At 44.7% G+C, this 15,301-nt stretch overlaps 2 protein-coding genes across 2 annotated transcripts in view; both read left to right on the top strand.

Annotated features, from left to right (window-relative positions):
* Positions 1-15,301, top strand: part of LOC132825790 (TRAF3-interacting protein 1-like) — a 262,419-nt gene that overhangs the window by 134,273 nt on the left and 112,845 nt on the right. The window lies entirely within an intron of this gene.
* rnf208 (ring finger protein 208) lies at positions 12,498-15,216 on the top strand. Its single transcript, XM_060841733.1, has one exon. The coding sequence runs from the start codon at positions 13,379-13,381 to the stop codon at positions 14,114-14,116; it is 738 nt and encodes a 245-aa protein (XP_060697716.1). The 5' UTR covers positions 12,498-13,378; the 3' UTR covers positions 14,117-15,216.

Here is a 15,301-nt window from a genome sequence, read left to right as displayed (position 1 = left end):
GGAATTGATCTGGGAGGGAATCTCATAAAAGTTTCAATGAGTTTAATGGTAGTGAACAAGGAGCAGGCAGGGCCTGACATGCTCATCACAGAGATGCTGAGAAACAGCAGAGGTCAATTAGTCTGATCATAACCTTTTTTTGAGTTGGTGATGGGGTGGGGGTGGGAAAGCTGAATCAATATTTAAGGTGTAATTATTCTTTCAAAGAAGCACAGCTGAAAGAACTCATCTCATTTTTTATGTAGGCATTTTACAGCCTCGAGGTCTTCATATTAAATTCCATAACTTCAGAAGCTGACCGCATGACGTCTGTTCTCCATTTCTCTTAGATTCGATCCCCACTTTCCCCCACAGCCTTGTCTCATTTGTGTATTAGTTACGTTGCTCTTAGTAGAGAGGTCCTATTCTCTCCCTTTCGTACCTTACTCACACTTATTTTACATCTTTTTGTTCCTCTTCTACCAACATTAGCAGCCTTTTTGTCTGTTGCAATGAGCTCTACTGTTGCATCACCTGCTCCTTCTCCTCATCTTCCTCTTCTGTTAAAGACATAGAAAAAAATCTCCAGCACCTTCCTGTTCTAAAGAAGAGTCATACCTGATTTGAAGCATTCACTTTGTTTCTGTCTCCCCCAATGCTGTCAGACCTGTTGGCTTTCTCCAGCATTTCCTGTGTTTGATTATGGTTTCATATTAGTATTTTGTGTAAATTGCGCAAAGTCCTTATGGGTTTCAAGCAGTGTCTGTGGGAGCTGCAGGACAGAAATGAAGTGATGCTACTTGGAAGAGTTACTGATGAAACTCTCATACAGGATACCTTGGGGAAGACTTTGAAATGGAGTGTAAGTTGCGCAGGTGGCAGACATGCTTGAAGGAGTCAGCAAGTCATTTTCATGGTCAAATCTAATTGTTAACAGCATGGAATGAATTCCCAATAGACACCTCACTGATTAGGTAGCAGAAACTAGGAGCACAGACTTGGCAGCAGTCCGAAAGAAAATGTGATGATCTGATTAAAACTGCCAAGGTTACATCGCCTGCATTCTCTGGTGGTCCCACCTTTAGCCTGAGTGCAAGCAGCCCTTTCTGCAACTCTTTGAAAGTTATTGGGGAGTTCCTCACTGCCTCTCCTTTCTAACTGCAAGCACACCCTGCAAACCTGCTACTTTCCCCACAGTCACTAGAAGGTGAAGGTGGCATACAACAGCAGGGGAGTTTGTCACTGCAGGCACTGACATCCATTTAAGGGGCCATCAAAACATTGCTGGAAGACACAGGATTGGAAATGCCCAGGGAGTAGGTCAATCATAGTGCACATCCTCACTTCCGATAATTTTTATTTCAGGCAGCCTTGCATCACCATATGATTAGTACAATAGCCGAGTGGTGCATTGCACTCCCATTGATCCGATGCTTGCTGAGCCATTTGATAAATGTGAGAGAATGCAGTTTGGAGGAAGGAACAAGACAATGGAGTACTCAATCAGAGGCAGGACATTAGGAAGTTCAGAGGAATAGAAGGATCTTGGTGTGGTTGACAACAGATCTCTGAAGGTGACAGGACAGATTATAGCGTAGTTAAGAATGTGACACTTCTCTATCAGACATGGTATAGAGTATAAGAGCAGGGAGTCAAAATGTGTGGTGCAGGAAAAGCACAACAGGTCAGGCAGCATCCAAGGAGCAGGAGAATTGACATTTCAGGCATAAGCCCTTCATCAGGAATGAGGCTTGTGGGCCAGGGGGCTGAGAGATAACTATCACATCCCAGCCCCACCCCCCCTCCCATTTATCTCTCAGCCCCGGCCCACAAGCAGCACAATCTCAACTCTGATCTCTAGCATCTGCAATCCTCACTTTCTTCTATAAGAGCAGAGAGGTTATGTTGGAGTTGTACAAAACTTTGGTTAGGCCACAGCTGGAGTACTGCGTGTAGTTCTGGACTCCGCACTTGAGGAAGGATGGGATTATACCGGAGAGGGTGCAAAGAGGATTCACCAGGATGTTGTCTGGATTGGAACACTTCAGCAATGAGGAGAGGCTGGATAAGCTCAGGTTGTTTTCTTTGGAGCACAGAAGACTGAGGGGGACCTGACAGAGGAATATAAGATTATGAGAGGCATGGGTGAATAGAAAGCAGCTGATCAAAAGGTCAATCACAAAGGGAGACAATTTTAAAGTTTTGAGAGGATTTGAGGAGAATGTTTTCACTCAGAGGGTGGTGCGAGTCTGGAATGCACTACCTGTGATGGTAGTTGAGGTAGGAAATCTCACAAACATTAAAAAGTACTTGGATGAGCAGTTGAAGCCTCATAACATTAAAGGCTATGGGCCGAGTGGAGCAAAGAGGGATTGTTGTAGGAAGAAGTATATTGGCAATACAGACTGGATGGGCCAAATAGCTTCTTCTGGATTGAATGATTCTATGATTACATGCGAGCTGTTATCTTTTCTCTCTTTTCTTTGTCCATTAGATGATTCAGGGATAGTAAATGCACATACAGTTGGAGATCACTCCAAAAATGACCTTTTAAGCTCTTTTACACGATGTTGCATAGTGAGTGCAAGAGTCCATACTGGATGATTCATTGAATATAAGAGAATATGACATGCCAATGGAGGGACTGCCTAAGTCACAATTAATCAGAAGGCCCTCCTCTGTCCAAGCTGTGTTGAGGAGAATAGCGATGCAATCTTTAAAGGTCCAGATTGAAAAGAAATGTGCTTTCTTTGCATCCACCATTATTCAGTGTATCAGGTTACCTGTCAGGGAACTGCCACCATTACTCAGAGTGTGAGAACGCTGTTCGTGCTTCTAGTATATGAGAGACTCTCTGTGCAGTCAGTTAAATGGTGTATGGTCACCTCAGCAGATGTTGCAACTGGTGTCTCCCTGCAAGAATCTTCAGCAATACTATCTCTCAGGAATGCTGATATTCAAATCCTGGGCTCCAGCATCTTTTCTGCTTTGAATGGGCAAGGGGAGCAAATGGATCAGGGCTTCAATCTCTTGCAGTCTGCTCACCCACAATCGGCTCCCTTCAGTCTCTCTCCTTCATGCTTTCTCCCACAGTCTCCTCCACAGCAATCTACTCCATCATAATCTCCTTTCTTGTAGTTCTCCCCTGTAGTCTCTCCCCCGCTATCTTCTCTCCTGCAATGTCTTCTCCCACAGTCTACTCCCCTGTAGCTAACCTCCTCTGCAGTCTCTCTCCTGCAAGTTATGCCAAACTGCAGATCAACAACATGCACAGTGAGACAGTGTTGCCATCATTCATTCAGGATGTAAGGATGACTCTGTACTAAACTGGTGCCAGAGCTGCATGGGAGAGACAGCCCAACAAATACCGACCTTCTATGGTCTGCAGCTTGGACCTTTCAGGCACCCCTGGAGGTGGTTTCAGCAGCAGATCTGAGGCTAGATACTCTGTGGAGAGTGATTTCTGCCTCCTCAAAGCCTATCAACCATCAGCAAGGTACAAGCGAGGGGTGTGATGGAATGTTATCCACTTGCCTTGTTGGCAGCAGCTCCAACAATAAGGTCAGCACTATCCAAGAAAAAGTAGACTTCCAAGTGTAAGATTTTCTGTGAGCCTTAATAATTAAAAGGATTTAAGCTAACTCTTATTGGCTAAATGGTTTTGCTTTTATTACAATAAACGGTGCAGAAATTTATCATGGTGCCCATCATTAGCAGTACGAGTTAAGTGCCAGTCTCTGACCTTTCATCAGAATTGATGATGCCAGTTTTGGTTTCTGATTTCCAGTATAGTGTGTTGCTTATGTAGCAGTAATTAAATTGGCTTTAGGTACTACTCACAATTTGACTGCACAGGAAATTACACACAGGTAAGTTTCGAAAAGTGTTAGTCCTCCTTGTCAGCCTGCATTAACATCCACATTACAAAAGCTTGAGATTCACCTTGCTGGCCTGGACTTTTCCCAACTCATCACTTAATCATTCATTGGAGTTCTCCTCTTCCTTGACTGTATGACCAAATCATCTGATCAGGCAGTGACTTCTCGAGGAAGGGAATGGGCTCCGAAAAGGGCATGCCCAGCTGATGTGAAAGCTCTGATTTATCAAGCCTTTCTAAATAGTAGCCACAACCTTCACAGATCAACCACTGATCAGCAGAAGCTGCAGGGTATGGGGTGGGTCTATCACAAAGTGGACTGCAGTATTGTGAAAACAGATATCCAGCTGTGCTAGGGTGCTCAGGTCCCTCCATATAAACCACCATCTACTTGGTCTGTTCACCAATAATTCAATCAATGTTTGATTTGAAGAAGACATGCGCTTTGAGAACAGGATCTGTGAAACCGAGATTAAGGATTGTCAGCCAAGGTATGAAATGAACTGGAAAAATCTGTGAAACTACCGATTGCTTGTACTTTGTCTCTATCTTATTAAATCTCCCCAGGTGGATGTATCTGAGCTGTTACTCGTGAGGTGCTGTGTGTAAATATGATCTTATACTCTGCAACTACCTGATGAAGGAACAGCACTCCGAAAGCTAGTGCTTCCAAGTAAACCTGTGACCCGGTGTTGTGTGATTTTTAACCTTTGAAATGTGGTATTCTTAGACTTATCCTGATGAATGAAGGATGAAAAGCTTGAACAGTTTTTTCTTTCTTTCAACAATACAGTATTGTTCTTATGAAATATTATCACACCCAGCTTCCAATTGATTTGTTGACAATGAGTAAATGAAAGAGCAGGTGAGAAGGAAGAGTGGGACATATGGTTAGCAAAAACGTTGACATATTGTTCTACTTCAGTGGTCAAACCTGATGTTACACTATCATGATTATTTATAGTAATGTTAAGTATGAGCATGTAGCCCAGTGGGTGCGATAACACAATATCATGCAGCAACACCGGATGAAATTATTCATTTGGCCTGAGTGCAAGGCTGGTGGTGCAAAGTGTTAGGATGTGTCATTCAAGGCAAACGTGAAAACTAGTTTAACATAGCATGAAATAAATGTGATTCAAAGCATCCTAAATGCTGAATGCATTGATGTAATGGAAGGTAACAGCTTTATTACTTTAACTCAGATGGTGACTTCCAACATGTTATTCATTGCTGCTGGGAGCTAGCTGCTGTTATTCTTGGGCAGTTTCCTGGCACTCCTGTGACACTGCAACCCAGTGTAAACCCCCTCTCTCTGCTTCTTCCTTCCTTCAGAAGTTCAGTGGTCCCACAAGAACCACCTGCCATTCTGTGTCCTGCTGACCATGTTGGCAGATGCATTTCTAAGCAGAGGCCTCTGCCTGTTAAGCCACGGTGACAGCCATTTTCAGCAGCTATTGTTGTCTAGAATTTGCAACATCGCACAAACTCCCAAACAGAGGTGTGTTTCATTATGACAGCATTCCCACCCACTCCACCCTGAGGTTATGGAACTACCATTCAGATCATAGATACATCAAGAGGGGGAGGGCTAAGTATATTACTGGGTGGGTGATCTTCTTACAAAACTGGAATGGAAAATGTGCAAAATCTTTCCAGAGAGACCTTTGATGTTCTTGTTTTCTGGACAATGCAAGAACTATATGTATCTTTTTATATGTGTCTATGTCACTGTGGTTGCTCTGGGGGTGGTACGTGAAGGTTACATGTTAACTGAATTATATAGTGTGGTTGTGTTGGAGCAGCAATGACTTCACATTGTCTAACCTCTACACATTAGACAAGTTTCCTTCTTGGGGCTGGAGGGAAACAAGAGGTTGTGCTTTCTTGCTGTGATTAAGCTATATGTTGAGGTATATACTTGCATTTCAAATTTGCATTTTTCCTGCCCTTATGGCAGCTTTGACTCTATTTACTGGAGACACATCAGTTATTCCTAGTGACTGCCTTTCATCAGGTCATGTTGTGGCAGTACAGGACATTGGTTAGACCACTTTCAGAATACTACATGCAATTCTGTTCTCCGTGCTATAGGAAGGTTGTTGTGAAACTTGAAAGAGTTCAGAAATGATTTACAAGGATGTTGCCAGGGTTTGAGAGTGTGAGCTGTAGGGAGAGGCTGTATAGCCTGGGGCTGTTTTCCCTGGAGTGTCAGAGGCTGAGGGGTGATCTTATAGAGGTGTATAAAATCATGAGGGGCATGGATAGGGTAGATAGAAAAGGTCTTTACCCCAGGGTGGGGGAGTCCAGAACAAGAGGGCATGGGTTTAGGGTGAGAAGGGAAAGATTTAATTTGGACCTAAGGGGCAACGTTTTCTTGCAGAGGGTGGTGCATGTAGTGAATAAGCTGGCAGAGGAAGTGGTGGAGACTGGTTACAATTACAACATTTAAAAGGCATTTGGATGGGTATATGAATAGGAAGGGTTGGAGGGATATGGGCCAAATGCCAGAAAATGGGACTAGAATTACTTAGGATATCTGGTTGGCATGGATGAGTTGGAACGAAGGGTCTATTTCCGTGCTGTATATCTCTATGACTCTATGACCCAGATGCTGGGTGTTTTCACTCTTTGGTTATTGCTGCTTGCCCAGATGGCTTGCACCGATTGGATATTTTATGTCACATGTGTTGCACTTTACTGATGGGTCCTCTAATAGTGAACCTAAACTGACACCTTTGTTATTTGCATTAAAAGAGTACTATTTCAAATAAGGCACTTTGTTACATTTTTGATACTGTACAAGAAGCAGAAATATTTTAATGTATTTGACCATTACTTGTGTAAGTTGAATAAAGCTCATGCAATCCCCTTTAAAGGGCACTAGTTCATGCCTGGTCAACATGGCTATTTTAAAATGGTACACAGCTCATTTTTATTGTGATTCAATTGTTTCCGCCATTATCAGACTTTCACTGGTTCAATGCCTTCCACATTTACTTTGATTCATCAATATGCCAAAGCGTGTTTCAAAATTGTTTAGGTTGCTATTTCATATTGGTCTGCTGTGCCCTAGTTCTGACTGGTTTAATTCTCACTGATCTTTTGTATCCATAACTCAATCTCTTTGGTCTGCATTTTTTCATTTGTTCAAGGACCTATTGCTGGGGCATCATTTATTGACCATCCCTACTTGCCCTTAAGAAGGTGGTGCTGAGCTGCCTTCATGAAGACTGTGGCACATGTTCTGTAGGTGGTCCTATAATGCTGTTAAGAAAGGAGTTCCAGGATTTTGACCCAGTGACAGTGAAGGAACGGCAATCTGTGTTGTACCTTTGTTTAACAAGGCTGTAAGGAACTATAGACCTGTGAGCCTGACTTCAGTGGTGGGTAAGTTGTTGGAGGTGATTCTGAAAGATAGGATTTATATGTATTTTGAGAGGCATTAGTGATAGTCAGCATGGTTTTGTGCAAGGGAAATGATGCCTCACAAACTTGATTGAGTTTTTTTGAGGAAGTGTCCAAAAAGATTAATGAGGGCAGAACGCTAAACGTTGTCTATATGGACCTTAGTAAAGCCTTTGACAAAGTTCTGCATAATAGACTAATTAATAAATTTAGATCGCATGGGATTCAGGGTGTACTTGCCAATTGGATACAAAATTGGCTTGACAGTAGGAAACAAAGGGTGGTGGTGGAGGATTGTTTTTTGGACTGAAGGCCTGTGTCCTGCGGTGTCCCACAAGGATCAGTGCTGGGTCTACTTTTGTTTGTCATTGAGAGTAGATGATTTAGATGACAATATAGAAGGCAAGCTTAGTAAGTTTGCGAATGACACCAAGATTGGTGGTATAGTGGACAGTGAAGAAGGTTACTTGAGGTTCCAAATAGATCTTGATCAATTTGGTCAATGGGATGAGGAGCGGCAGATGGGGTTTAATTTGGATCAAAGATATTGCATTTTGGCAAAACAAACAAGGGCAGGAGTTATTCAATTAAAAGTAGGCCTTGCTTAGTGTAGGACGGAGAGACTTAGGGGTACAAGGTCATAATTCTTCCAAGTTTGCATCACATATAGACAGGGTGGTTAAGAAAGTGTTTAACACTTTGTCTTCATTGCACAGGCCTTTGAGTACAGGAGTTAGGAAGACATGTTGACGATGTGCAGGACATCAGTAAGGCCTCTTCTGGAGTACTTTGTCCAGTTCTGGTCACCTGTTACAGGAAGGATATTATCAAGAAGGAGAGGATTCAAAGAAGATTTTGCTGAAAATAGAAGGTTTGCCTTATCAGGAGAGGCTGCGACCTCTTTCATTAAAGTGTAGGAGATGGAGGGATGATCTAGAGGTTTTTAATATCATGAGGCCTATGGATCAGGTGAATGGCAGGTTTCTTTTCTTTATGGTGGGGGATTTCAAGATGAGGGGGCATTTTTTAAGGTGAGAGAAGAAAAAATTAAAAAGCACACAAGGGGCAACCTTTTTACATAGAGAGTGTTTCGTGTGTGGAATGAACTTCCAGAAGAAGTGGTAGAGGAGGTACAGTTACATTTAAAAGGCATTTAGATAAGTACATGAATAAGAAAGGTTTGGAGGGATACAGGCCAAGCGCTGGCAGATGGGCCTAGTTTAGTTTAAGATTGTGGTTGGCATGGACTGGTTGGACCAGAGGGTCTTTTTCTGTGCTGTATGACTCTATGACAGCATATTTCCAAGTCAGGATGGTGACTGAGTTGGAGAAGACCTTCAGGTGGTGGTGTTCCCATGCATCTGCTACCCTTGTCATCCGAGCTGGGAGCTGTTGTGGGTTTGGAAAAGTGCTGACTAGCCAGCCTGGTGAGTTTCTGCAGTGCATCTCTGAATTACTTCAGATTGTCTATTATAAACTTTGTATCACCATTAGATATTCTTCTGAGTTCAGTGACATCAGTCACACCCATAATCAAACCTCATGTTACCTAGGAACTGAAGAGCTCCTTTCTATATTCCAAGATCTGTAATAGTAGGTTGAATCTTACATCATTTTGGCTGTCAGTTTTGTTGAGTTTCTTGGCGGGTTTCTATCTGTGAGCCCTAATGAATTGTTCTTGCTGTTTTACCAAACATGCCTCATTACTTACCTGCTGCACCCCAATGGTGTCCTCTTAACCAATGCTGGCTTGATTTTACCAGTGCCTGGATAGTCTATAATAGACTGGCATTCATGTCACTCATGCCATTTTTAAATGGCTAATGTGCACTATCAGGCCAGAGCTGACCTGCAGAGTTCCTGACACTTGCCTCAGACATTGCAGATAAGGGGAATTTGGCATTTGCTTTGCACACAGGCACCTGGAAGCCCTGACAGACAGGGTGGTGCAGACAAGGGTTATCATCTTCCCCCAGGAGTGTCAGAGAGGCCACAATATCCAAATGTGGCAGCCTCACCTGAGGTTACCACCTTGGTCAATGCAGTCTTCACCCTCCTGAGGAACGCCCAGCATTGTAGGAAGCTCAGTGTCCTTCTCTGCTCTGCCATCTACATTCTGTTATTTCACACTCACTTTCTCTCTGCTACTATATCCTCTTCTCACTGAGGCACATCTTATACCAATCTCAGTATTGTATGCAACATGCTCCTTAACTCACTCGGATCCATCCAATCCACCCCACACTACTAACCTTACATATCCTCTGCACTGCCTAACCACTCCCTCAGAACACTTTGACATTTTTCCTCCACCTTCAGCTGCCCTAACATCTTTACCACTTCTTCATAGCTCCCTTAATAACTGCCTTTCTCTCATTATAGGAGAAAACAGTCATAATAGGGCAGAAAAAGCAAAAATGGGTGATGGGTGCTGACATTCAGATCTTCACCCTTTATGAAGAAAGGATCCTGACCCTGACCCTGACTTCCCCGAGCAGCTGACTGACTATATCCAAGCCCCTGCACTGCTATTGGAGGATGCCTTTGACTTACTGGGCCAGGATCTCTTGGCTGTAGGGTATCTGCTTTGACCTGACAGATAATTGCTGACATCCATGGCAAGTTTCCTAGCTTTGTGTCTGCACTAAACACCAAGGCAACAGAGATACTGCGACCCTGGTAGCTCTGACTGTCAGGACATATAGCAAGAAGACAAGGCAAGGCCAGGCTGGGATGCTATGACCATCCAGCTGGGCTCAAAGTGAATGAGCACTCAAAGAGCTAGTGAGCAGGACCAGCACGCAGTCTGATTCAAGTCTGCGGTGGGGTGCATGTTCCTGCATGTGAAGTGTCCTCACAGCAGCATTGTAATGGTGGTTCCCAGTACGCCCCAAGGTCCAGCATGGTCAGAAGACTAGAACATGCAGAAGCAGAAATAGGCCATTCAGCCTATTGAGTCTGCTCCACCATTTAATAAGTCTTGGCTGATCTGATAAACCTCAAGTGCTCCACTTTCCACCCTTGTCCCTGTAATTCCTTTACTAATTAAGAATCTGTCTATCTCATCATGGTATACACTTAATGACCCAGTCCTGACAGCCTTCTGTGGTAATGAGTTCCAGAGATTCAGTAGCTCCTATGAGGAGAAATTCCTCCTCATCTCAGTTTTAAGTGAGATGATGTCCTCTGGTCTTAGTCCTTCCTGCAAGAGGACACAACCTGTCTGTATCTACCCTGTCAATCGCTGAAGAATCCTCTCTGCTTCACCTCTCATTCTCCTAAATTCCAATGAGAGTAGGCCCAATCTTCTCAATCTCTTCTCATAAGACAGTCCCTCCAAATCTATTATCAACCTAGTGAACCGCCTCTATACAAGTATATTTTTCCCTTGATAAAGGGCCCAAAGCTGTTCACAGATTTCTAGCTGTGGTCAGACTGGTGCCTTGTATAGTTTTAGCAAGATCACCCTACTTTTACACTCCATTCCTTTTGGAATAAAGGCCACTATTCCATTTGACTTCTCTATTACCTGCTGAACGTGGTTGTAAGTTCCACCTCTCAGTGGGAGAAATACCCACCCTCAACAATTAGATTAGATTACTTACAGTGTAGAAACAGGCCCTTCGGCCCAACAAGTCCACACCGACCTGCCGAAGCACAACCCACCCATACCCCTACACTTACCTAACATTTAGCATGGCCAATTCACCGGACCCACACATCTTTGGACTGTGGGAGGAAATCGGAGCACCCAGAGGAAACCCACGCAAACTCCACACAGTCAGTTGCCTGAGGCGGGAATTGAACCCAGGTCTCTGGCACTGTGAGGCAGCAGTGCTAACCACTGTGCCACCATGCCGTTGCAGTCCCAGCAGCACAAGAGGTCAGTAACAGGCATTACTGGGACTCTGAGCAGTCCCAGGGGAGAAGCCAATGGGATCCCAGACCTTGGTAAGCTGACAGTGTTGGGTGGAGAGGTTTCAAACATCTTAGGCAGCAGGGCAAGGGGATTAGAGGTGTAGGTTTCAAATCCAGATGGAGGGGAAGGAAAGGTGACGATTATCTGATGATGCACAATGGACACCTTCCATAAATAATACCACTTTTCCTTCCCACTCTTTTGAAATCTTTATTCAATAAAATCAGGCTGCCTACCTGCCAATGCCAACCATTACATAGCAAGGGCATCACAATATTGAGGTCTAGGCAATTATTAATTATTTACCCACAATGAAGGCTCTTGAATAAGCAATGCCAAACTCAACCCCATTCTGGTATCATGAGAGACACGTCAAGGATGATTGGGAAGGTGGTGAACTTGCTGCCTGACCTATTTTACAGGCCCCTCTCCCCACCAAAAGCACAGCCAGCCATGAGTTATAAACTCCAAACCAAATGCAAGATTCTGAGTACAGAATGCCAACATCCGTTTAATTTACAAATCTTAACAGCAGGAGATAGTCAAGGCTTTTAGCCTGTACAGAGTCTTTTCATTGACTCTGTACGCCCCAGATGTTTTTCTTTTGGCTCTGTACGTCTCATACCTTGTTCTCATTGGGTCAGAGTTTATTCTTTTCTCTCAATGAGTTAGTCCATGTCTTTGTAAAGCACAGTGTTAAGCCTCACCTTAAACTTTTCTGAGGACTCAGTGTACTTTAGCACAGTGTGGAACCCCTTTCCTCTCATCAACTGACTGTCAGCCTATAATCAGCAGGCTTTTAAAACTCAAACTTAGTGTCTTGTTCTCACAACTTCTAAATTTATCTTGTCTTTTCTCCTAATCTGTTTGATCTGTGTCATTTTTCTGAAGTGTAAACACTCATTCTTAAGTCAAAACTTGTGAATGAACTGAAAGCATTCACTTTAATTTTCTTTGGCAGCACCTCATGGAATTGAACATTCTATTGGGTCCCTTTTGTCTTGAAAATTCAAATATCATTGTCACAAACATTCAATAAATGTCACTGTCCTGAGACATTTTGACAGTGAAAACACGTCAAACAGACTTCAAAAGGGACTAAAAACAAATATTATTTCCTTTTCGTCATTGCCCCTTATCAAACTGCAGATAGTTAGAGGTGTCAGAAGACAGCAGTCAACATTGAACACAGAGGGAGAGTGGAGGGGTTAAGTGTGTGAACTATCTAGAGGTGACCTCGCTGACTAGGAGGGTGTGAAATACTCAGGGGAATAACTGCTTTCTCTTGCAGTAGCAGCACTAAGCCACTGTGACTCAGGAAGGAAATGGCAACAGCATCATCCTCTGCTTTCACAGCATCGATTGCAACACAGCACAAAGCCTTTGAAGGTTAGGCAGATGAATGAAAAAGACAAGCAGCTCGAGGTTGTTTCAGTTGCAGAGGTAGCTTGTGTTGAGGTACTGCGGCCTGGAGCCCCTACACTGTGCTGAATGAGAGAAATGTGAGCTCGCTGCAGTACTGCAGTGCTGCTGCAGACAATACTGCCATCGGAGGTAAACAGAGGGCTCCGAGAGACAGAGCAAGACAGGGGAGAGAGAGAGAGAGAGAGAGAGAGCAAGCTGCAGAGGAGCCACTGCCCTTACTGTCAATACAGAGACGGATACTCTGCTGTTAGAAGGAGGACTGGGATCAGTTGAAAACTGGAAGCACCAGATTTACTACAAGCACAGGTAACGTGATTCAAGCAAGCATCTTCATACAGCTCACTATTGCTTAACTGAGGGCTTCTGTGTCGTTCACTCAGTTCTGTCATAGATCTTTCTTCTGGGATATGTTTGCAGTATTCGCCTGCTCACTTCATTCATATTGCAGCATTCACAGCCGTTAAGAGATTGAGCATCCAGGAGAGGAAGAGAAGTCGGGACGTACAGTTATAAAAGCTGACACTCAGTGCACCTCAGCTTCGTTATATAAGGAACACGGTGTTTGGAACCAGTGTGGACTATGCAAACGATTCAGGATGTTTCGTACAGATTGTGTTGCAGCCTGAACTGACTGTATGGATAGTGAAGGTTCCTGGTGCAAAGTGAGAAACCTGCAAAGGTGCAGAGATGGTCAGACAGCGAAGGGAGTGCAGGCCTTACCTGTGAAGCAGGCTGCCTAGTCGCAGCTGGGACTCTTAGTTCCCTTGCCCATGGCGTGCCTGAAACAGCAGCAGGCTGCCATCAAGATGGAGGCAGTGAAGATTGTGCCAGTGGAGAAGTTTGCGGAGTGCCCGAACTCGCAGGGCAGGTACGGGCCCTCGCAGTGTGTCCGCGAACCCCCGCTTGTGGGAAAGTGTGCCTGGCCCCTAGAGTCCGAGATCATTGCAAACCAGGCCTGTGCTGATGTCCCCACCCTGGAGAAAGCCCGGAGCCCGAGCGGGCTGGCCCGGACACCACCCCGCCGTGAGAAATTTGTCCAGGGTCATCGCAAGGCCAGTGGAGAATTGTGTTACCACCGGCAGACACCATCGGACGAGGTCATTGTTAATCAGTACGTCCTTCACCAGTCAACCACGTCTGAGCCCCTAGAATGCCCCACCTGTGGCCATGTGTACAATGCCACCAACAAACGTCCACGGATCCTCTCCTGTCTCCATTCAGTGTGCGAGGAGTGCCTGCAGATCCTCTACGAGTCCTGCCCCAAGTACAAGTTCATCTCGTGCCCCACTTGCCGCCGGGAGACCGTGCTGTTCACCGACTATGGCCTGGCCGCTCTGGCCATCAACACCAGCATCCTGGCCCGGCTGCCAGCTGAAGGCCTTGCCACCAACCCGGGCCAATGGGGGAGTGAGGCTGACCGGAGCTGCTACCAGACCTTCCAGCAGTACTGCGGGGCAGCCTGCAGCTGCCAGCTCCGAAACCCACTGTCTTCCTGTGTCATCATGTAAACGGATTCCCAATTTCACAGAGTAACATTTGTGACCAAAAAAAAGGATTACCCCAAGACTGAACAACTTGCTGTGCTTTCTCAGCAATCTATATGGTAAATTATCTATAACTGCATTATCTCATCTGGGAGTTTCTGTGTTTTCTGTGAAATCAAAGGTATCAAATTCAGGTTGAGTGGCAAGTATTATGCAGTCTTGATAGTTTTGCCTAGGAGGCAGTGTTGCCAAGCAACCTGTACATTCTTGACTCTGACCTCGGAATTGCTTCTTTTTCCACCCCAGTATTATACGATGCCTAAAACCATTGCCAAAGCAGCAAGTGTTTTAAAGTGTTGCCCTCTTTAGGTTGGTAAAGCTTAATGTGTTCGAGATGCACACCACACTATCCAGCAGCCGACTGAGACCCATTCCATTCTAATCTAGGCCCTGCCCAGTGCCCTCAATCTTTCACCAGAATGCAGCATCTGGCGAGAACATTTTGTTTAACCTAAAGTTTAGATTTTGATTGTTAGACAAAGAAAGAAGGGTTTAGTAGCACTTATTTTTAATTGCACACATCCTCACCTAAGCCACAGACCTGCCTCAAACCTTGATGATGTCAGAGGCACGCTTGTAGCTTTTGTGCAGTGTCAGCCCTGCCAAGCTCAGCATCAGGAAGTGATCGTCCTGGGCCAGCTGCCTCTGCACTTCAGCACCGTGCAACCTCCCCAGACACCCCTGCACCCCCCATACCCTCCCACCTCCCACCTCTAAGCCAATGTGGTTTTTGAGGGGCTGAAAAGGGTTATGACCAGAGGTTTCTACATCCACCTGTCCGTCACAGTAACCAGTTAATAAAGGCTGCTCTCACCTGTGTGTCTGAGTGCATTGGTTTTGCTTTTGCTCCTTGTCCCACCCCACAATCCCAACCTTGGGCTGCAAGAAGCCATTCACACATTTAACACAACAGATGGAGAAATACCAGTCTTTGGCTCCAAGTTAGGTGTATGGGGGAGCACCTATTGCCAAAGGTAACAGTCAGTGCTGGAGAGCTCACCGAGAGCCATGCTAGGAACACAAAGAATGTTTCTTTATTGATTGTATTCTGTGAATAAACTCTATATTAGACCTTCCATTTGTCTTTGTGCTACTAAATAATGAGTTAAGTAGATAAGCGTTAACGCATCTCCCAGCAAAGGGTTAAAC

This window comes from Hemiscyllium ocellatum, chromosome 21 (assembly GCF_020745735.1).
Source record: "Hemiscyllium ocellatum isolate sHemOce1 chromosome 21, sHemOce1.pat.X.cur, whole genome shotgun sequence".
Classification (NCBI taxonomy): domain Eukaryota; kingdom Metazoa; phylum Chordata; class Chondrichthyes; order Orectolobiformes; family Hemiscylliidae; genus Hemiscyllium; species Hemiscyllium ocellatum.
Note: the sequence above shows the minus strand (reverse complement) of the source record. Positions and strands in the feature narration are given on the sequence as shown.